This window comes from Balaenoptera musculus, chromosome 2, assembly GCF_009873245.2.
Source record: "Balaenoptera musculus isolate JJ_BM4_2016_0621 chromosome 2, mBalMus1.pri.v3, whole genome shotgun sequence".
Lineage (NCBI taxonomy): Eukaryota > Metazoa > Chordata > Mammalia > Artiodactyla > Balaenopteridae > Balaenoptera > Balaenoptera musculus.
The window spans coordinates 146,192,372-146,216,860 of record NC_045786.1 but is presented as its reverse complement, the minus strand read 5'-3'; the positions used below and the strand labels follow the sequence as shown (position 1 = coordinate 146,216,860).

The 24,489-nt window shown below is 45.0% G+C and overlaps 1 protein-coding gene across 1 annotated transcript in view; it reads right to left on the bottom strand.

Moving 5' to 3' along the window:
• The window catches only part of RGS6 (regulator of G protein signaling 6), a 583,949-nt gene that overhangs the window by 72,809 nt on the left and 486,651 nt on the right, over window positions 1-24,489 (bottom strand). The window contains 6 exon segments of the mRNA XM_036844242.1: window positions 8,748-8,809; window positions 10,451-10,549; window positions 12,028-12,102; window positions 13,520-13,601; window positions 16,315-16,391; window positions 19,969-20,033. Coding sequence (XP_036700137.1) covers window positions 8,748-8,809; window positions 10,451-10,549; window positions 12,028-12,102; window positions 13,520-13,601; window positions 16,315-16,391; window positions 19,969-20,033 — 460 coding nt within the window.

Genomic DNA, 24,489 nt, shown 5'->3' with positions numbered 1-24,489 from the left:
GGGGAAGGCACAGCTGACACCTGACTCCTCTGTTCAGATGGACACAGTAACAGACCAGCAGCAGGTAACCTAAATCCTACTCAAGGGATGACAGGCCACACTGAGAGGCTCCGGAGTGTCTGAGGCATGATGGGGTGTTGCGGGCTTTCCTGATTATGAAGCATTTGGGCACCCACAGTGTTCTCAAAATCTGAGATGGAGCGTGTAGCCCATGGGGCTCTGCTCAGCTGTGACCCCTTTGTCCTCCCGGATGTCTGCCCCTGGCTGTTCCAGTGACCTCGGCCTCGGGTGACCCTGTGTCTCTAATAAAGGACTTCTACTTGAGCAGCCCAAGGCAAAGGCTGGGCCTTCATCTAACGAGTTAGTTACAAGTTATGAGGAAGAAACATTTCTTAACCAGAAGTGGATTTCCCAGAAGTAAAACATAGGGATGGGAAAAAATTTTCCTCCCCATCCTCCCCCGCCCTGCCTCAGATTTCTGTGAGACAGGCTGGAGGTTTTACCAGTAGACCCTCCCCGCACCCCCCAGCTTATGTTTTATTAGACCTTGCACGTGGCCACGCCTCCTACCTGGGAAGCCAGGTCCAACCAGCCAGGTCAGGTCCCGGAGCCAGGAATGAGCGCCTGGGGCAAGGGCACAGCGGGGAGGCTCAGGAGGTGCTGGGTGAGTACAGGTGACCCCTGAACAACATGGGTTTGCACCACACTGGTCCACTTGTAGGCGGATTTTTTCAATAGTAGATACCACAGTACTACACGATTGGTTGAATTCACAGATGCAGAAATGGATGCCGGGAACAATGGCAATACTTTATATGTGGATTTTCAAGTGCATGATGGTCATATCCCTAACTCCCAAGTTATTCAGGAGTCAGCTGTACTCGGGCACTCAAGGAGACCGCACGTGGCTGCCTGCTGCTGCAGGAAGGGCAGTGAAGGCAGCGGTCCACTGCCCAGCCTACGGCAGCAGAGGCTGAAATGGCCAGAGAGCAGCTGCGAGCATCACAAGCCTGTAATGAATCACAGGCTCACAGCCAGGTTTCTTTTAGAGAAATTTGGGGCTATTCAGAGGAGTGGTTGGAGGAGAGGTGGTGAGATTTAATGGAGATGTTAGTTCAAGAGAAGTGGTCGAGAGCCCAAGGTGGGATTTTGTAACCACACAGGGGCACAAGATATGACTATGGAATAGGCATTAAGTGTGAGTGAAGATGTTCCTATGACCTAGCCCTACGTCCTGCCTTCTCAGAGCAGGGTCCAGGCAGGTATCCAGGATATAAGTGGAGGACCACACGAAGAAAGAGCTAAGAACTTCCTGCAGAAACGCCTGACAGTCTGCACCAAGGCAGCAGCTCAAGTCAGCAGGATCACCAATCAGTCAGCCAGTGCCAGTGGTGGCCAGTATTGGTCAGCAGGGAAATTTACTGTAGGAAGAGGAAAAGCTATTTTGTTAAGGTACAGTTACATAAATAAAGTTGGTTAGAGGCTTTGTAAAGGAAACAGTAAAATTATATGGGCATATGTATTTTCAATGTTCTGTCTTATTGGTAGAAGTAGGATGTATTGAATCATCAGAATTACATATATACCTCTCAGGGGTATAACAGGAATTTTTGATCAGCAAGGGACTTGGAAATGCACACACTTTAGAAAGGAGAATGTGCAGTTTGATCTTCTTGAGATTCTATGAGAAAGGGAGAGATTGGGTACTGTATTAGTTTCTAATGGCTGCTGTAACAAATTGCCACATACTTAGTGGCTTAAAATGACACAAATGTATTACCTTCCAGTTCTAAGGGTCAGAAGTCTGAAGTGGGTTTTGCTGGGCTGAAATCAAGGTGTCAGCAGGACCGTGTTCCTTCTGGAGGCTTTAGGGGAGAATCCATTCCTCTGCCTTTTCTACCTTTTAGAAGCAGGCTGCATTCCTTGGCTCATGGCCCCCTCCCATCTCTAAACCCTGCAAACCCCGTTCAATGTTTGGGTTTTGAGCTCGGTCCCTGACACAGGGCTCCTGAAACCCTTGTAATCTCCTGAGTGATAGGAGTCTTTTGTTCTAATGAGGTGACTCTGGGTGGGCTTATGGATGGCTCCTGGCTGGGGCTGGTCACCAGAAAGACCAAGCCATGATTAGAAGCTTGGAACTTTTAGGCCCACCCCCCATTCTCTTGAGAAGGGAGAAAGTCTGGACATGGAATTAATAATTGATCATGCCTACATGAGGAAGCCTCCAAAAAATCCCAATAGTATGGGATCCAGGGAGCTTCCAGTTGGTGAACATATCTACCTGGGGAGGGTGACACACCCCAACTCCACAGGGAAGCAGGTCCTGTGCTTGGGACCCTCCCAGACCTCGCCCTGTGTATCTCTGTGTCCGGCTGCTCATCTGTATCCTTTATCATATCCTTTAATAAACTGGTAAGTGTAAGTAAGTGTTTCCCTGAGTTCTGTGAGACACTCCAGATTAATCAAACCCAAGGAACGGGTGGTGGGAACCTCTGATTTGTAGCCAAGTTGGACAGAAGTTGTGGGTAACCCGGGAACCTACTATGACTGGCATCTGAAGTGAGTTGGGAGCTGTCTTATGGGATTGAGACCTTAACTTGTGGGATCTTATACTATTTCCAGGTAGAGTGTCAGAATTGAGTTAAACTGTAGGACACCCAGTTGGTGTCAGAGAATTGCCTGGCATGAGGAGAAAAATCCCCACACGTCTGGTGTCAGAAGTACTGTGACACGCTGCTATATATAAGATAGATAACTAATAAGGACCTACTGTATAGCACAGGGAACTCTACTCAATACTCCATAATGGTCTACATGGGAAAAGAATCTAAAAAAGAGTGGATATATACATATGTTTAACTGATTTACTTTGCTGTACACCTGAAACTGATACAACATTGTAAATCAACTAGACTCCAATAAAAATTTTTTAAAAAGTACTGTGAATGTGGTAGTTTCAGATTAAAGGAAAAACACAGGAAAAGGAAGACTGGATTTTTCCCTACACAGCATCCCAAGAGTGAAGTATGTATATGGGATCTGGTTTACAAAGCAGGTGAGGGGAAGATGGAAAGATACAGTTAGGCTCCAGGGAAAATGGGCAGTGAGGGATGGCTTGCAGCTGTGGGAAATGATTAGTCAAGGGAAACAAAGGCATGGAATACAAAGCCTTATGGGATAGTGACCATCATTCCTACTTTAGAAATACAACACAAATGTGCTACTGGATTCCTTAGGAAACTGGGGGCCTCTCAGTGGGAGGGAAACCTGGAGACTGAATGTGAGAAGGGGTGAATAGGAGAGTGTGTTTGCACCCCCTTTGATACATGCACTTTCTAAACGATGATGCACAAAAGGGAACCGGGTAGGAAGAGCATCTGATTAGGAAGGGAATGAAAAGCAGAGCAGCACTGCAGACACCGAAGAAGAAAGTTTGGTTCTCATTAATTCGTTCATCTATTTTCTTCACGTTGGAGAAGATGGGGAGGAGAGACAATATAAAGAAAGAATTCCTTAATTATGGGTCACCCAGAGGAAAGATATGCAATAGAGAAACTCGGGATGAGGGAAGGGACATGGAGGTGAATTTAGCCCCTCAGAAAGAAGAGCATATACCAGGCCACGTATTGTGGCCCTTCTAGATCTTGGTCTGGATACAGTCACCCTGGCTATAGTGTTACCTCTGATGGTTTCTCTTCTATCACCTAACTTGAGAAGCAAGGACCCTGTGGTGTCTGGAATCACATAAAAGCAATGTCATAATGACCTCTTGGGCCCCCTTTCTTTCCCCCCTGAAACTATCATTAGACATTAAGTTCACGGACCTCTATCACCCTAGCATGTTTTTAATAGACCCTTAGTGTATGCAGTCCCTTGCTGTCTTATTTCATTAATTACATTTCATGATCACAGAAGGTCAGGAAGCAGAGGAGGAACCAACTCCAATTTCAGGGTGCAGCAGTGATCTCAGACATGCGCAAGCAAGGTGATGGTAAAAAATCAATTCAGCAGTCAGCTGTGATGCACAAATGGCTCCCAGGGATGGGGTAAGGACGAGCCGAGTACAGGAACAGTTATAAAATGGCACAAAGCCATCTCTCCATGTGGGGCCGCACGGTGTGATCCAGGCAGTGACTGGCTAGAGCTCAGTGCCACTAAGGCTGGGGAAACATAGCAAAATATAGAGACTTTTCAGACAATTTTGAACTAAAACATACAGATTTTTGCATTCTCAAAGTTGGCTTGTCCAGTGCTGTAAGGCTGGGGTGAATAAAAAGTGGACCCCTTGAGGACTCTTGCAAAGAAGACTAAGACCTCATCTATTTGGCAACTTCAACTACTGAGGAAACATAGGTAAGATAAGTGACCAAAAGGGGCTCTGAGCAGAGTCTACAATGAAATAAACTCTATGCCCCAAGGCTCACTGTCTGTTATTTGGAAGAGCACACCTCACGAAGACTCTTTCCTCTTGCTTTAGGATGGAGATTAAAGAACTTGATTATTTGATTTCCTGGTGTGGTAGATCAGTTTTAAAAATGGAGTCTATTTCCCCAGCCCTTGAATCTGATCTGAGATTGTGGCTTGCTTTAGTCAATAAAATGCAGCACAAGTGTCAGAGTGCCACTTCTAAGCCTCAAGAAGCTTTGCATGCTTCTGCTCTCTTTCTTGGAATCCTACTGTCCCCAGGTGAACAAGGTCAAACTAGCCTGCTGGAGGATGGGAGACCATGAGAAGGACTGCCCAATGGTCCCAGCTGAGGTCATCCTAAACCAGCTGAACCAAACATGTGAGAGATCCCAGGCAAGATCAGCAGAGCAGCCAACCCAATCCATGGACGCACACAGACAAGAGGGTGGCCCAGTGGACACAGACATGTGTACATAGACATGTGAGCACACATACTGGCACATAAACATGTGAGCAGTAGTAAATGCATATTGTTTGAAGACACTCAGTTTTCAGGGTTTTTTTTTTTTTTTAGGTGGTTTGTTACTCAGCAATAGCTAACTGATACACCTGGCCTGGTACAGGTTGGAAATGGGAGTTGTTTAGAGATGAAGAAGGGCTATTGGAGATAAGCCATGTTGACAGGAACAAGAAGACAAACCAGCAACTAAAAATCATACACAGAGACTCAAAGAACATAATGGTCTGGGGCCGTTAGGGAAAGGGAAGCATTTTGTGGCACTTGATTCTGATCACTGACAGAGTTTTAAAGCACAAAATAAGAACACTGACCCTGAGTTATCCAGAAAACTTAACTGAAATGCAGCGTCCTTTCTTTAAGAAGGCAAGGGTATGTTTAAGAAATATTTTCATTCAACATAGTTAAAATGAAAAGCTTAAGGTGTTAAGCATTATTTATCTGGAAAATTCATCTGTGTGTGCAGGGACCATACTTTCTGAAGCAAAAATTGGGTGACATTTCAAACAGACTTTTGTGCTGCTTCCAGGAAATGTAGTTTGGTTGCCCTGATGTTGCAATTTGGGGGACATTTGACCACTCATGGGGACAATGAGACAAAATAGGTGAAATCAGGATGACCCAAGCAAGTCTGTGCAGAAGAGCCAACCTCTTCACGTACGGCCCCTCCTTCCTCAAAGGTGCCGGGTTAGTGGTGCCATAGGAGGCACCCAGGGGAGACACACAGATTGCAGGCTGCAGGGCCAGCCTTCGGCAGCCTGCAGGGCTCTCTGTGCTGGAGACTGAGAAAAGAGAGGGTGGGAAGAATTTCACTAACACATAACTGCCATCTGCAGGGCCAGCCTCATTCCTTGGCCTGCCCTCTGTTCCTCTGGACACCACACACCCAGTTCATGCAATTCTGCTACTTTCCAAAGCACCACACTGGAAAATAACAACAATCGTTCACATTCATTGAATGCGCTGTGTCAAGGGCTGGATCAAGCTCTTGCCGTGGATTCACCCATGAACCCTATTAGTTAAGTACTACTGCTCTCTCGCCTTTCAAGAGGTGGAACAGAGGTCGAGAGAGGTGAAGCAAATTGCCCAAGGTCACACAGTTAGAAAATGGCAGAGGCAGAATCCAAACCCAGATGACTGGCTCCGCACCCACCCCCCAAATTGTTCTGTTCTGTTCTGCACCTTCAGTTTGCAAAGTTTCCTTTTTCTCTTCCCAGCTGGGTCTGGCTGCACCCTTTGACCCAGCCTTGACTCTTGCTTTTTTTAGAACTGGACCTTTATGATCACCAGCCCTCCTGCCCTCTCCCCAATTTCAGTTCTCAGGGAACTAAGTGAAAAACGATGTGCACCTGTTCTCAGGGGGCTGCGGTCCTTTGCCTGATGGCCTCGGGCTAATTACCACCCTCACCTGGAGCAGGCCCAGGGAACCCAGATCCGTCAAGGGGAAGTGGCGCTCACCTGAGATAGCTCAGCTGTCACCTCTGGCGAGCAGAGCAGTCGCACCCAAGGCCAGCTGCCAGCGCCACCTCCCTGTCCCCACCCCCACAGAGCTGCTGACAGAGACCAAGGCTCCAGGCTGCTTTATCTCCTGCTAACACCCGTCTCCTCTCCCTCCTCCTCTATCTGGGGGTTTCCTGGTGGCTCTAATGAAAAACCCTTGTGTCACATTGAAAAGTTGCCAGTTATTGCTGCTGGGAATAAAGTGCAGTCTCTGCTGGGTGGAGACTCATGAAAGCTTCAAGCTGCGGAGCGAGGAGTGCAGGGTTGGCATGAATAATCTCTTCAGTGTGAGCAGCCTCTCAAGCATAATTAGATGGTACCCGGTGGTAAACAAACCAACAATAGGCGCGTCCAGCTCCCCTCCCCCACCGTGGCTGTCTCCTTTCCCGCCTTGCACACCTGCACAGCTGGCCTCCCTCATGCTGACTGGTTTGGGATCTCTCCCTACACCCCAAAGATAAGACCAAGCTGGGTGTCCCCTTTGAGGTGAGCTCTCAGGTCACTGTGAGTGGTGGGCAGTGGCTTCCCCAAATCCTCAGAGACCTGGTCAGTCCACCGCAGAGAATTCAAACTGCAGGTTCCTCGACCTACTCAGAATCACTGAATCCAATTCCCTAGCACTACGGCTTGGGAATCTCCATTCTTAACCCCCTCGTTCACCTGGATGATCACGCTCAAAACCACTGACCCTAGCAACCAGACCCAGGGAAAGATGCTCCCGCATACATGCTCTCCTAGGACTGCAAACTTTAAAGTGCCCTTGCAAGGCTAGCTCTGACCCTCACAGTATCCCAGGACAGCCATTTCTATCCCTTTTTCACAGAGAAAGAAGCTTGTAGTTCCTCACAGACTATGACACCAATGGAGTCAAGGTCCTCCCAGCTACCTCATTAACAAGCACTCTTCTGGGACAAAGGCAACCACAGTGAGATCTAAAAAGCAACCTGAGAGCCTGTACTCCGGAAGCCCCACATTATGATAGTGGGGTGCGGTGGCTCCCCAGCCGCCAGGCTAAAACTGTGACCCCAGAACACTCGTCTAGATGTGAGCACCAGCCATGGCAACCGTCTCAAGCACGTGCACTGGGGAAAATGGGAATATCAGTGATTCTCAAAGGGGTCGATTTTGTCCCCTCCTGGGGACATTTGGCAATGTCTGGAGACATTTTTGGTTGTCATAAACTGTGAGGTGGGGTTTTGGCATCTAGTGGGTAGAGGTCAGGGATGCTGCAACACATCTTATCATGTACAGGGCAGCCTTCTGCAACAAACAAGTATTCGGCCCAGAATGTCAATCGTGACACTACTGAGAAGTCCTGGAATAGATACAAGATGCCATTAAAGAGATGAGCCCATATCCAGGGATGTCCTTGGCCACCTGAGGGCAAAGTGTGAATTCCGGTTTGGCGTTGGGTGTGGAGTGTTCTTTGCCTCAATCTGCTGTTATTTATCTAGAAAGAAGATGTGTATGAACCCAGGGGCCAGCAGAGAAAGGTTTACAGGTTGAACACATAGCCAGCCCTCTGTGTGAGGTGGGCTTAAAGGACCCACTTTACTGTTATAGCCAATAAATAGTGAGACCGGCTTAAGCCCTTGAGCTTTCAGATACTGGTCATTGCTTTACCAGTGGCATATGGATGAATAAACCTTCAGCTTGGGGCTGCTTGCTCAGAGTTATTCCATACAGACTCCCCAGGTGGTCTCCCCTCTTCACGGAGAGTTCAAACACAGACCGTTTCGTTGACAAAATTGAGTTTCCCACGAGTTAACAAGGTGGAACCAGCTCCTGGTGCAGATTGTAGCACAAATGCCCTGGCGGAAGCCAGGCTGGAGGTCCCAAATATTTTCTTTACAGTTGATTCCATGCGGTTGGCTGGTTGATGGTGTGTGGAAGTGGAACGTCTCCTGATGGACCAGTCCCCTCCTGTTTGCACAGCTAGCACCTCAAAGGGCATACGTAATTTCTTTCCCCTTATAAAGTGAATCTGGGCATTTTATAGCCGAAAAGGGAGCAATTCCATTTGAATTAATCAAGAAGCTGAAGGTAAAAGTGCATTAGGTAGCTTTTAAGGATGTTCTTCCTTGATTGACAAGGTCCCTCGGCCACCCCCTGAAAAGCTTTAGCAACAGAACATTTCTTGACATCACTCAAGGGAGGTCTGCTATCTTAGCTGTACTCACACAGGGTCTGTGGTTTTTTCACCCATCAGTTTAAGAAATGACTGTGGTTTGCCTCTTGGTACACACTTGTTAGCCATAACCCTGTAACATTTCTCCTTTGTTAAATTAGAAGAAAGTAGTAATATTATTAAGGGGAAACATACCTTTCAGCCACTTTGGACATTTTTAAACGATGCCTGTCAATCTGTGCATTCAAAAATGTTATCTGGGGAAAGGCAGAACAGAAGTGTTAAGACCAAACTGGAATTTTTTCCCCCCCTTCACCCCAGGAACCCCAAACCTGTATTTCTACCAAGATCCAAACACCTCCTCTGGACAGACTTTTCCAGCCCTCCAACTCGACACTCCAGCAACCATTTTGCCCTTTTGGAAATTCCTACCACACTAAGAAACACACTCTACAATTTAGCCTACGTCACATATTCTCCTGTGTTGTGTTACAGCTTAAGTCTTTTTTTTTTTTTAATAGATCTTTATTGGAGTATAATTGCTTCACAATACTGTGTTTCTGTTCTACAATAAAGTGAATCAGCCATATGCATACATATATCCCCGTATCTCTTCCCTCTTGCGTCGCCCTCCCACCCTCCCCATCCCACCCCTCTAGGTGGTCACAAAGCACCGAGCTGATCTCCCTGTGCTATGCGGCTGCTTCCCACTAGCTATCGGTTTTACATTTGGTAGTGTATGTATGTCCATGCCACTCTCTCACTTTGCCCCAGCTTCCCCCTCCCCCCACCCCTCAAGTGTCCTCAAGTCCATTCTCTATGTCTACGTCTTTATTCCTGCCCTGCCACTAGATTCATCAGTACCATTTTTTTTTTTTTTTTAGATTCCATATATATGTGTTAGCATACGGCATTTGTTTTTCTCTTTCTGACTTACTTCACTCTGTATGACAGACTCTAGGTCCATCCACCTCATTACAAATAACTCAGTTTTGTTTCTCTTTATGGCTGAGTAATATTCCATTGTATATATTGCCACATCTTCTTTACCCAGAAGTGAATGAAAACTTAAATATAGTATATATTCTACAAAGCTTAGCAACAGCATGGAGGTAACCCACACACCATAAGGATCTGGTTTGGCTAATCTCCAGTGATCTCCTACCCAACTTTCACACCTACATCATGCCCATGTGCTTGGTGTACTTAACTGGCACTGAGTAGCTATTTTCCATACATCTGTTTCCTTTTCCCCACCCAATAATAAAGTTGTCAAGGGAAGGCACCTCACAGTTTATGCCTTTGGGTGCCCCCTAGAAGCCAGTAAAGCATAATGTAAAGTCAAGTCACTTCATTACCAGTGAACCCCTGGAAAGCAGTAAGGTAATTAGGCATTGTCTGTGACCTGGGTTGACCAGTTAACTCCTCATCATGAAGGAAGATAACATGGAACCAAATAATGCTGAAATGGCATTGTGGGTAGGGTTTGCTTTATCTGTCAACCTTCGTTTTGAATCAGAGCAATAAAGTTGGTGGTCCTGAGCTGGCTTACTCTGGAAGTGCAATACAATTTTAAGGACCCTGTGACACGAGTCCCTCCTGCCTCCAGCTCCCACAGCGTCTTGGGGGAAACCCAACTGCGGCAGTCAGCCCATGGTGTTGGGGTAACTCATTTATGTCCTTTTCTAGTAACTGCTGGAGTAACTCGGTGGAGAATTTGTCTTCTCGAGCCTCTGTGAATTATTCACACACAGCGCCCAAAGGTTCAAGTCACCCACAGCTGGGTTCCACCGTGCTTTCCAGGAACTCAAAGCACACTCAGCCTCCAGAGGTGGACATTCAAAAGGTTTTCAAGCTGGCCACATCTCCTCCTTAGAGTGCAGTGGCCATTCATTCACCTGTTTCCGGATGTCCTCTTTTGTAGTTTTCCTGATTGGCTGACTGGGGACGTGCACTGGGCTTTGCGACTGGGATTCTTCCGTCACGCCGTACACTGACTAGAGAAGAAACAAGAATATTGAATCATGCACCCTCAGAGTTGAAGGGGGTCCGAAGGGTCAGCTAGTTCAAGCGCTCATCTCATGCTTCCAATCCCCTCCGTGACATCCTGACAATAAGGGAGTGGCCTCTGCTTGAAATTCTCCAATAATGGGAACTCTGCCTCTTGAGGCAGCTGGTCCATCTTTGAGTTACCACTATTAGAAAATCCTTCCTTTCATTGAGTTTAAATGGTCTCCTTGTATATCAGTGTTTCTCCAAATACAGTCCATAGACCATCTGCAAAGAGTTATCTTGGGTACTCGGCAAACAGGTACATTGCCGAGCTCTACCCAAGACCTCCTGAATCGGAATCTTCGTGGGTGGGGTTCGGGAACCTGCACTTTTATCAAATGCCCCAGGTGATTCTGAGACACAGGAAAGTTCAGGAACAATTCCTGAAGATTATGCAGGAAGATAAAGATCCCCTCTAGATTTTCTGTTTGTCAGCAGATGACATGCCTGTCTCGTACAAACTTGAGATGGCAGGGTTTCCGATTTTTTCCTTTTAAGCTGACCAATTTTCTGGACACAGATTTTCCACTTGCCCACAGCTATAGCTACTTTTTAATCTGTTCCTTTTGTGAGAGACAGATTAAAGACAATCTTTGTTCTGGGAAAGAAATAAAACACTGAAGGGTATGCAATTTATAGCTGAAATCTATAAAATCAAGAAAGGCTCAGGGTGCATGTGGGTTCCATGAAATTCTGGAATATTAGAATTAGGGGGCCTTTAAAGACTAAATGGGGACATTTTAAGACTAACATTAAAGTATAATACAGTGGGCATCAATATCTCAATGAAGAACAAAATATATAAGTAAATTCAAGAAGTTGATATATATGTCACGTCACATATATATTGATAGAGGAGAGAGAGCCACTGCCCCTTCCAGTACAGTGAAACACAAATAATCACTGGATCTTTCACAGTGGGGTGAGATGGTGATTTGACTTTGGGAGATCTAGCTATACTAAAAGACTTGCATTTGTGTCAAAGTACAAAGCTGGCCTTCACCTGTGGTGTTGCCCTACTTTTTGTTCCTTATGTTTCCCTTCCTCTCTGCTGTCTCCCCAGAGCCAACTGCTACTTACCCTTTAGACCTCTGCACCCTCGAGCCTGCTATGGAAACCCCTGGGAAGCCCCCCGGTCTGGCGCACCCTCCTGGTCTTCCTGAACCGTCCTGTACTTCCCACCGTTGCCTGCTGGCTTGCTTCATGCCTACCAGGCTGTGGGCTTTGTAAGACTTGCCACTATATTTCCGCAGCCAGAATGGTGCCAAGCACACGCCAGCCACTCCATAAATATTTGTAGAATCAATGACATGGTTTCAAAGGATGAAACGGGGAAGAACTACAAATAGTAAATTATTATTTGAACAGTACCGGAAATGGAAGGGCGATCCCAAGAATTTTTAATTCAGCTAAACTAGCGAACCTTTTTAACCTTTTGTGGGTTCTTCAAACGTCGACATTTTCTGATATCCATTTCTGTTGTGTTCACACAGCCTGGCTGAGAAAAAAAATCATCATATAAATTACTAAGTGAAAATCACACTTTCCAAGTTGGCTCAAGTGACACCATCAGAACCAATCTTTATCTTTTCCATTACAGATAATACATGCCTATCCCCATTTTGCCATTTACAGTTGTTTTTTTTTTTACAAAGGTGTTTCACCTTCAGTATGTGTTCCTCCACAGAGTTCTCATATGAATTAAAACAGCTTACCTCATATTACCTAAGGATGATAAGTAGAGAGTACAGTGTACAGTTTATAAGAGTAAACTTATTATTTAAATTGGCGGATGGCTTCAGTCAGAGCCTTTGTTCTTTCATACACCTAACCATCTAAAACCGCTCCACTATCAGGATGGGGAATTTTTTTTTTTTTTTTTGGTTTTGCTTTTAATCAGACTTGAGGAAGGCTGACATAGTTTATTCGTTTTAGTTCCATTTCATGAGGAAAATGTAAGATTTATTTTAGTAATACAAAATTAGAAATGCGTGAAACCTCATTATTCGTGGATTTTGTATTTGTGATTTTGCCTACGTGCTAAAATTTATTTATAACCCCCAAGTCAGGGCTTGTGGTGCCTTCATGGTCATTTGTGGACGTGCTCAGAGCAGGAGAAATGTTGAGGTGCCAGACCTGTGTGTTCCCGGTGAGGTGCCTTCTTATTTCATCTCATGCTGCAAACAACTGTCCTTTGCACAGTCTATTTAGCACCAGTTTTACACATTTTTGTGTTTTTGTTGGTGATTTTGCCGAGCGTTCCTAAGTACAGGAAGGCTGGGATGTGCTTTATGGAGAAAACATGTATGTTAGATAAGCTCCATCTAGGCGTGAGCTATAGTGCTCTTGGCTGCGAGTTCAATGTCAGTGATCAACAATATACATTAAATAAGGTGTCTTTAAACTGAAACACACTTTAAACAAGGTTACGTATTGATCGGTTGATGAAAATGTGACTGGAGGCTTGCAAGAACCTAACCCTGTATCTCTCCCAGGATAATGGTTCAGCATCCGCTAATTCAGTGTTCTCGGCGACTTCATAGAACATAACCACCGTAACAACAACGGTTGCATTTGAAAGAGAATATTCTAGAAGTTGGAATTGAATGACAGTAGAAATGGAAATTGTTTAATTTAGGACTGGAAACTTCAGGGCCCAAAGTTCCCCAGGTGGAATTCCCACAGCTCCCCATTTCCAATTCCATACTTTCATGGATGGATAATTTTTAAAAGGTGGAACTGACATATATTCCAGAAAATCTACTAAGATGATATGAATGAATGGCAAAACCAATTTCACAAAGCTTAGCAATTTTCTTAAGAGTGAGACGCCTGGTGGCTAAAGACAGTCTTTTCTTTTAAGCGAAGGAAGAGAGAAAATGTAAAACTTAGAGAACTAAGCAGAGCTTTCTCACCACTGGCCTGTGGACATCCCAAAAGGCTCGTTCTTGACTATCCAAAATTTTCCTCTCTGTCTTGTCCTTTTTCCGATCAATCCTGAAAGAGTGAAAAAAGGGAAATCAGAGGCTTTTAATTCTGTTTTTCCTCCTGATCCATGTGTCAGCTCTGTTCTCCCTTTTTTAGGAGCTTAGTGTGCACAGGGCTCTTGGCACCTGTGTGGTCCCTGCTTTCTGCAGAGCTGTACAATATAGGTGTATAGTTCCCTCAAGAAAACCTCAAGAAGCCCACACATGGTAAGAGAGCTTGTTTTCAGCTAGGTTGCAAATGACCAATTATGTGTAATGAACAGGGTGAGCCTAATGAGGGTTCAGGAATGCAGCTGTCCATTTGAATTATTAAGATTTGGATTATTAAGAGCTGCATAAGTTGTTGACATGCCCCGCATCAAAGTGGCTACTATTGCATATTCAAATTATGGGAAGGAATATAACCATAGGCTTGTAGTGTTTCATCCTCAAATCTGAAAGTTTGCTTTAGATTCAGAATCAGTAGAAACGTCTTCAAAATGCTGCAGTTATGTGTTTTAAAAGTCACTTAAACCATCTGGCTTCCTAAAAGCAAAGTAATAACCCTAGTGTGTGACAAGATCTAGAAGGCAAATATCACTGGCCTCAGCTGGGGGAGGTACACATTGCAAGACAGACAGACAGACGGACAGACAGATTCTTTATGTTGTGATCGCATAGATAAGAGCCTTAAAAAAAAAGCCTGTATTATTTCATATTATCTCTCTAAGTAAAAAGTAACTCGGGTTAATTGCTTTGTAACTGCTGGTTCTTGGCTCTCTTGGGAGAACTTTAGTTTACTGGACTGAAATAAAGTCATAATAACCCTGTGATTTCTGTGATTGTTATTGTGTACTTAAATGGCCCACAATTATAATGTAATCACAGAGTTCATCAAAAAAGTGACTCGAGAAATACCGTATATGTACAAAGCGGCACTTTTCCCTCCTTTTACAACATTCGATGCTGTGTGGTCCCCAAAGTGTTAATCAGCCCTCCTCTTCACTTCCCGGAGGCTTCTGAGTGGCTCAATCCTGCCTCCTTCTCACCCACTCACCCACCCTCCCGCTCTCTCCTTCCTCAGGGGCCAAGGCTCTTCCTGATGCAGCTCAGCATCCAGTGTCTGGTGTCCACCTCCCTCGGGGGTTTCTGGGAGAACCGGGATGGTGGGCAGGCCTGTGGATTCATGGGTGAGGGGGTAGAGACTGCAGAGGGAGGGGGAGAGCGATGACACCATGAGGGCCACTGGACCCAGTGACCTCAAGTCATTGCCATCTGTGACCGTACCTGTGATCAATGTCACCCACACTGCCCAGAGAGCGCACAGGGGGTCCTCTGAAGACCCACGGGGGCGGCTCAGGTGCAAGTAAGTGGTGCCCAGAGAAAAGGTACTCACCTCCTCCCAGCTCAGCATCCCTTTCCCACCCCCTCCTCTGTCCCATTTCTTCCATTATCACTTGAAGCTAAATCAGAGCCCATTGCTAGAAAGGACAAGAGAGAACCGCACCTGAGCAAGTCCATTTCCCAGAATCAAAAGGATCTGGTTGATGACCATGTCTGTGGGGTGGGGGACATTTACTACCCACTTCTCCTGTTTCCTTAGACAGGAAGGAATTTCCACTACACTCTCTGGGAAGGAAGAATATGGGAAAAACACTCCAACTTTCTCCTCCTTTCATCTCTTGTAGACTTAACTTATTGGCAGATTTGAAAGAAGAAGTTTAGAAAGCTGGGGCTTCCCTGGTAGCGCAGTGGTTAAGAATCCACCTACCAATGCAGGGAACAAGGGTTCAAGCCCTGGACCAGGAAGATCTCACATGCCACAAAGCAAGGAAGCCCATGCGCCACAACTACTGAGCCTGCGCTCTACAGCCGGTGCTCCGCAACAAGAGAAGCCACCGCAATGAGAAGCCTGCACACCACAATGAAGAGTAGCCCCCGCTCGCCGCAACTAGAGAAAGCCCGCGTGCAGCAGCGAAGACCCGACACAGCCAAAAATAAATAAATAAAATAAATAAATTAAAAAAAAAAAGAAATTCAGAAAGCTGAGGTCGGTCCTTCTGGGCCCTGTCTGGGTCAGCCTACTCTCAGGACACCTGTTCTCTGCGTGCAGTAAACTTACAGGGCTGGACTCTGCCCTGAGTTGCGGACGGCCCTGCAGATACCCAGCTCTGCCCAGGATGTTTAATTCCAGGGTAAAGATCTGTGGTCACAGATCCAAAATCATGTCCTATAACTAGTTTATCAGTAACAATCTGACATTTCAGACTCCAAATGTCTGACTTCTGTGCCTTATTTTTGATTAGTTCTGAACCCCTCCCCTCGGGAGATACGGTGGAGGGGCCACTTGTTGGCCTGCCTAAAACTCCAGTATGTTTTCCTATGAAGATGAAATTTCCAGACCAACAAGTAAAGTGGGTCTGATGGTTTTTAGCCTCTGAGGACAGAAGAAGATTTGGAAATCTCCTTGGGAATTAGGTACATCTTCTTAGAACCAGAGTTCTACGTTTGGGAGGAACCCCATTGCCTGCTGAAACACACACTTTGGAAATTCTTTTAGAGTGCCATGGGTGACAGAGGTGCAACTTATCCATCCTGAACTTGATTTCTACTCAGTTGCTGTCATGAGAGAGACAGTGACTAACAACAGCTGGCTGGCCATGGAAGGAAACCCCACTCTCACACCACCTCTGAATTCCAGAGAGTTTTTTCTCTTTGCAAGGGTCTCTATTAAGTTCACCTACTTTACTTGTGCTTCTGCTTGCATAAAGATGAATTCCCACTTCCTTGCAAAGGCCCTCTGGAGTCTTGCTAAGTTTTCCTAATGAGAAATGAAAATCAACAAGAAGGCATTAATCATCGTAAGTTTGCACATCGACAGCTATGCTTATTACAAGGCAGCCATCTATTTTGGTTACTCCCAACAAAACAGTAGGGCCCCACTTTAAATCCACCGGACGTGAACCCAATCTTACTTTGCACCAGACCCTGCTGTACAGAGCAGAACTATTAATATTCATTTACACACCCATTAAGTCTGACATCTCTGTGGTTCCCCTGATTCCTCTTTTCTTGTGTGTTTTACAAGAGCATGACTCACACACACTTACAAAGGCCACTGAAGATAGGAAGAATTGGTTGTAGTTGTTCATGCAGGATTTAGGGAAGGGATGAGGGGTGTTTTTGCAACTGATTGCAAAACCAAGAATGGATGTCTCAAGACTTGTCTTCCAGCAAGCAGAGGGCTAGGAAGGTGGCAGGAAAGGAGAACCCAGAGGACCTGGCATTAACAACTTTGAAAGTCCAGACTCAAAAGTGGGAAAGAAGGGAGTGTCTAGGTTTGTGATGGTCATGAAAGGAAAACCCCAAAACAAAAAGAAAGAAAAGGCATCCAGGGTCACCTTTAGAGGAAGAGGGAAGAAGTCTTTTCTCGAAGCCTGTAGAGTAGCCTAGCAGCACAACAGGACGGTGGGGAGGGGCGTTTGACAGGTCCCCTAATGACCCGCCTAATCCTGATGGAATGCAAGGCGAGAGCCCACATTATGCCGTGTATTTTCATAGAGCTCATGCCAACACTAACTGATTACCTTCATTAGTGGATTATTAACATAAAAGGAGCTTCGGTTGAAGACAAACACACGTGAACTCAGTTATTACCAAGGCTTGCTTAGGAGTACCTCAAAAAAACTGTCCCTTTGATTTTCCCACTGTTCACAGGAAGCAAAGCTGGTAAAGCCTGAATGTCAGTCAACTGGGGAGCAGTTACATAAATAATGACACAGTCATACCATGGAATACTAGGCAGCCATTAAAAATGAGAATGTAGATGATTATTACTGATATGGAAAGATTCTCAACATCCTTACAGTATATGACTGGAAAAAGAAGCAGCTTACACTATAATGTTTGTGGTGTGATTCAAGTTTTCTTGTTAGAAAAAAAAATGTATGTACAGAAAAAAGCTTAGGAGAGAAGGATTGCAGGCTATTTTCTCTCCTTTCTTTGCTGTTTGAATTGTTGTTTTTACAAAGGGATGATGTAGTCAGAAAAAATTAATAAAATTACTGAATTTTGAAAACAAAATGTCTTTTTAGTTTCTAACCACTTTTAGACAGAACTTCAACCTGAAAGAACATCTTAACACCATATTCTTTACAAATACCAAAGCAGAATATTGTAGGGTAAGAGAAAAGAAAACAGAATAAAATATGTCAGGAGTTGGTGCTGTCTTGTTTCCGTTTAGGAGCTTTTTTAAACAAGGGAACTACAGGGAAGGGAGACATGGGATGGAGGGGCCACATGCTTCTGCCGTCTGGGTTGTTTCTGTAGGTCATATTCAGGAAGTGATGTAGTCATGCCAAAGTTAAAGCCTTTGCACTGGGCGCACAAAGAGTCAGACAGCAGTCTTCTAGAAGAGGGGTGATTGCTGGTGCACGAGGGCAGATAGGGCAGGGACCGGGTGCCTAAGAAGCTCAGAGCCACAGAACCGCCATGCTAGGGATGCTGGGGAAAATCATAACGTTCCAACAGATTTATGTTTCACAGCTCCCTTGGATAAGCAAACTTTAGCCAGGTCCCAACGCTCCCAGTAAACTCTTGCACTGCAACCTGCACTGCTCTCTCCCCCCCATTCACAGATCCTGTGATGCCAGTGGGATCAAAGAGGGTGGAGGGCCATGCACCGGTCCTGCTCTCTGATGGCATATGCACATTCCCCTTGGGCTGCAGAGAGGGGAATGGTGGCTCAGTGCGTTGGTGGGCTTGGGTGTAGGTAACCAAGGGTGACAAGGTTTGGTAGAGTGGGGCCTCACGCTTGGTTTGGAAGACTGAGACAGCAAAAGTGGGAGGGACATTGGGGAGGTGGGTGGATCTGAGGTGTGTTCACGCTGGATTATCCAGGGGAGGATTCTTCTCTGCCCCTAACGTTGCCCCTCCCCCTAGCTGCCAGCTCTTCAGTCATTCCATGGCTCAGCAGCACCTCCTCTGGAGGGTATGAGAAAAGTTGGCCAGTATCCTAGGTTTCCCGTGACCCGTACAAAGTGTGGTTTTGGGGAAAGAGTTTGCAACCCCAAATTGTAAATATTTAAAACATTATCTGTGAATCTTCAAGTTCTCTGTGCCTTGGCTCTGTTAAATGGGAATGGATATGAGTGTGGCTGGGTCTCCAATTTCTGCAAGAAATCACACCTTGTAAAGAAGATGGAGGTGGAGGAAAGCTGGGAGAGTACATTGCCATCTGACATACATCTTATCTTCTGGATTGGATTTGGTCCTTAGATTTTGCATTTACTGCCAAGCACAGGTGAATCGGGTATGAAGATGCAATTTAAAAAACTATCATATATTAAACTAAAAAATTATCATACAATAAATTTGTTTTTTTTCTTTTCGTGTATAGTACTATAAATTTTAACACATGTATATATTCATGTAACCACCACCACAATCGGAATACAGAATGGTTCCATCACCCCCCCCCAAAACTCCCTCGTGCTATCTCTTTATAGATGCATCCTGGAAGCCACTGATCTGTTTTCCCTCATGATAGTTTTGTATTTACAAAAGTGTCACATAAATGGAATCACACAGTTTGAAATCTTTTGAGATTGGCTTCTTTCACTCAACATAATGCCTTTGATACTTATCCAAGTGGTTAGATTAATAGTTTATTCCTTTTCACTGAAGAGCAGTATTCCATTACATGGCTGTAGCATAGTTCATTTAATCATTAACCTGTTAAAGTGCATTTGAGTCATCTTCAGCTTTGGGTTATCACACAGAAAGCTGCTATGGACATTAGTGTACAGGTTTTTGTGTGAACGTAAGTTCTGATTTCTCTAGGGTATGTATGTAGGTATGCAAAAGTGGGATTACTTGGTTGTATAGTATCTGTATGTTGAACTTTATGAGAAACTGCCAAACCATTTTCCCGAGTGGCTGCACCATTTTGCATTCCCACCAGCAATATAGGGGAGCTCCAGTTGTTCACCACATCCTCACCAGCACTTGGCGTTATCAGTACTTTTAATTTTAGCCATTTTAATAGGTGTGTAACAGTATCTCACCATGGATTTAATCTGCATTTCTCCAATGGCTAATGATGCTGAACATCTTTGTCAACCTTATGTCCTCTTTGGTGAAGTGCCTGTTCTAGTCCTTTGCCAACTTTTAATTGAGTTGTTTTTTTTATTGCTGAGTTCTGAGATTCCTTTATTTAAAGAAGCAATTTATTGTGATGGTAAGAGGAGCTGAGAACAAAAGAGGGATAATAGAAGAGACTGTCTTTCCACTGTCTGAAGGGGTTGGGGAGGGAAAAAGGGAAAAATACAAGCTGAGAAAGAACTGCAGGTATTTTACACTCTCCTCCCACACCTTTCCTGGAAAAGAATCGTACTTACTGCCTCATAATCTGCCAGTTCCAGCCTTGCTTTATTCTGCATTGTCCTCTTACAGAGGTAGATGGCTGAAGGAAGAAGAGAAATTACGACATATACAAAACCAGCAGTGTGGTGGAATCGTAAATTCACCCACCCAGTTGTTCATCCACTCATCCATCCACTCATCCATCCACTCATCCATCCATCCATCCATCCATCCAGCCAGCCAGCCATTCCCCTCTATGTGCCCAACCCTGTGCAGTCAAGAATACGTTTCTATGTGGAAGCCATGACACCTGACCTCTGGGAATCTGTCTGCAGGTCAGGATCAGATGAGGGCCCCCATCTTCCAATCCTGACAACCCCCTTCATCCTCCTCACTCTGTTTCACCCCAAACAGGGCAGAGGCTGTGTCCTGCTCAGCATGAACCCCTGCACCCAGCACCAGGGCCTGGCCTGCCAGATGGAATGAGTGGACAGTGGAAAGGGAGGACAATTTAGGTATCTCTTCCCAGGCTCAGGAAGGGCTCTTAGCCCTCAGCTGCCAGGATATTCTTCCTCAAACATGGACTTCATCACTTCCTCTCCTACCTCTGCTTCTTTGGTTTCTCCTTGCATCTCTAGTGCCAAGTAGAACGACCCAGGGGAGACAACAGATGAATGGTATGAATGAACAATAGAATGACCAGGAGGGAAGGTCGGAGAGGACCAGGGCTGACCTGCTGTTTGACAACTTAATTATACCAGGAACTCTAGTCAACTCCTTGCTGGGTTAACGGACCTCCTCCATGTGGTCTGAAAAATTTCCTGATGCAGCCTACGATATGCTGGAGCCTTCTGGCAGCAGCCTACTCTGTATGCCCACACTTCTGCGCACACAGTCGAGTCTGTGGGTGAGAGTCAATTGTGTTTGTTCTCGAACCTGCTTATGTTAGGCATACTTGTTATTTTAATAATGTACATTCACTTAGTATTACACGCACTGGTGAAATTAATGTGAAAAGAGAGAGCGTTGTTGTTTCTATGACGGTCCAGTTGAATGGTTTTTGAATAACCTGATAAAGGAGAGTCAGCTAAGACAATTGCTGATGAATTTGGTATAGGTGAGAGAACTGAAAAAAACGTGAAAAAATAGTAGAAATCTGAGCGGGGCCAACATACAGTTGCTTTAAAAGTATTTTCAAAATTCTTGATGCACTTTAAAGATGTCGAAACTGGATGGTTTAAGTGTGGTTTATTTAAGAAAGAAACTCAAATTATGGGGAATGATAATCAAAGCGAATCTTTCATTCTACCTCAAAAGGCTGTTGAATGAATGTTTCTTTGTATATTTTACATTAATTTGAGGTCATTAAGGTATGTATGTATCACTTTTTCATACCAACTCACCAACTTTTCCAATGAACCAAACATCTACAGCTCTGCACTGTGTCAGATAAAGGGGTATCTTCTCTATTACAAGGTACCTCCTTTGTCACCAACTAGGCAGCCTGTGGAATTGGGGCAACCTGCAGCAGGAAGCCTGGCATGTCACCAGCCCCAGCAGACCTGGTCTCAATGACCCCGGAGAGGTGTAGGTCAGCGCGGGTGGCAGCTGCTTTGACGATGTTGCCTCAGGCAGTATTTTGTATTGGCCAAATGTGAAACTCAGGAAAGTGTAACCCAGATTTGGTTTCTATTTAAGCAGAATCATCCCAAGAAATTTCCAACCCATCTGGGTCAAAATGGGCCAGCTAAGTTGAGAAGTAAAGTACCATGCGCGGAAGGCAAAGCCGGTACCTCTACTGATGACCACGAGCTACATGATCGAATGCTGGCGGCCCCCTTCCTGTGCAGCTAATGTCACACGTTGGGCAGTTGGTTCACCATAACTGGGAAGGCAGCAAGTAGCTATTGAGGGGACCTTCCTCTTGGCACAGACCTTCCCTGGGGCTTGTCTGTCTGCACTTCCTTGGTGCCTCAACAGTGCTCCCTCTGACACCTAACTAATCAAGTGACCACTGGCAACAAAGCCAAGTCCTCGAACAGGGAATCCAGGGGACTTGCTTTAAGCTCAGATGTTGGTTTTTCTTGGCTGTGTAATTTCTCATTGAAAAATCTTTGTCTTCTTGCCCTCACGCTGGCATCTCATTGCCATCTCAAACTCACCAGCATCCTACCATGACAAAAACGGAAGACAATTAAAAATTCTATAAAGTCAACAGATTCATGTGCTACATGTGCAATTAAACATTTAAAAAGTATTGAACCTATCCTATTTCAATGTCCTTAAAAAACTCACTCCCTTTCCAAGCTTTCTGTCTTTACTAGTGACATCATAATTAACCTCAATCTCCTAAACTAGGGAACATATAAATCACTTATTTCTCTGTTGCCCTCATACCCTCTAACTACTTCTTAGAACCATGGAATTTTAGCATTGGAAGTAACCTTGGTGACCATCAAGTACAGACACCTCATTAACAGATGGAAAAATTAAAGGCTCAGAGAAGTGAAGCGATTTAGCCATGGACTAGCTAGTGGTAGGGATGGAACTAGAATTGAGGTCTAGTTCAGAGGAACGTCTCCACTATGACATTCACTGCCCCATTTACTCATTCATTGATTCATTCATTCACCCATTTAAAAATCTGAGTGCCTCTTATGTGCCAAGTGGTATTTTAGGTCTGGGGAAATCACCACAATAGCAGAGCAGCTACTACATGTATGGAGCTTATTGAACGTCAGGCAGTGTTCTAGGGACTTTCCAAATGTCCACTTATTTATCCTCATAATAACCTATGAGGTGAGTTCTGTTATTAGCCTCATTTCATAGATGAGGGAATTTTGCAGGTTATTCCCCGTTGTTGGGGACCCACAATGGCTCTCTAAAGCTGCTGAATCTACTCTAAACGTCTCTCCTTGACTACGAAGATCTTTTTATAAACTTACCCATTCCAAATTATTCAACCTTCGTAATCATTCTTCATCAACATAAAATCTTTGAGTACTCAGATCAGACTCCTCTCCATCCTCTTCTTGCCCCCATCATGCTGCCTCTCCCAGCCCGGGATGCTTGGAGGGTAAGCCTATAACTCACTCAAATCTGTGACAGAGCAACTGACACAGAGTGGGTGACCAGTACATGTTTGCTGAATGAATGAAAGTTTCCTGGTTCTTCATCAATCCAAGCCATACCTATTCTGAATTCTTAGCTTTGGTGTCACATCCTTTCTGGCAAGAGGGTTACCACAGAACAAGTAAGATCGAACATCACCCTGGAGGTAATAATACCAACCACCACCATGGTTTTTATTGACTCCTTACTACATGCCATACACCGAAACTTATACCCATTTCTAGTTAACAAAACAACACTGAGAGACAAGTACCATTATTATTCTGGTTTTAATATGAGATTTCCAAGGCACAGAGAGGTTAAGTAACTTGCCAAGATCACACAGCTAGTGGAGCCAGTCAACAATGGGCCCACTGTGTTGACATCTCTCTTGGTAAATACTGATTTTCTGGCTAAACTGGAAATGGCGATGAGTAATTTGCATCCTGCACTCTAAGTTCTCCATCCGATTTGCCAAAATGGAGGTACAGGAATTCAAAATAATTTTGCTTTAGGGAGAGCCTGACATTAATTGTTATTTTCATCCCTGTTCCTGCTGCACAACTAAAATTACAAAAATCTGTACAGAAAGGGAAATAGTGCCCTGCTGTATGCAGGGTAAGACGGCTGATGGTTGTGGGTTTATATTCAAGTAAATATTTGAATTTTACTTGGCCTCAGTTTTCTGGTCCCACTATCCTCCCACGCTCTCCATTGCCTGGAAAAATACTGGTTTTCACATTCACAAGGGCACAAGGCTGCTGCATGGAACTGAGCTACAATTATTCAAATTCCAAGTTGGGCTTTTGTCAGCAGTATTTCAGCCCCAGAAGCACTTATTTTATGAGCAGCCAAGTGCTGCTCCCATTCTGAGCCAGAAACCTGGCTGGACCCACTTATCACATCATTTAAGGCACAGCACAGTTCCAGAGGGACCCACAATGGTGCCTGCACACAGCTGATGAGACAGTCACAGGGACCTGTCCTCTGCATCAGGGCTGTGATCCAGACTTGAAAACAGAACAACTGTAGCCTTGTAGGGCAATGACTTGCCAGAATTCTATCCTCAGGACTGTTCCCAATTGCTGGTTTCCCATCCCTCAGAAGTATAATCCAGAGGGTATAGCTTATCACAAGGTCTGAGGGACAGGCTCCCCAGAATACCACCCAGCTGCAGCTGGCTCTGCCTTCCTGTGAAAAGCATCCTGCAAAGAACCCACGGAGAAGGTGCAGGTCTCATCACGCGCACCAGTCCCAAGGAGAGCTGCTCTGGGCTGCCCCAGCAGCTGGGTCGGTGATGAGGGCACTGTGCAGAGGGACAGAATGAAACGAGCGCCTGAGTTCAAATTCTGCTGTCTCTACTGAGTGTCTGTTAATCACCTTTAATAAAGAACCAGAACCCTCAGCAAATATTTACTGAGTGCCAACTATGCCTCAGGCATGCA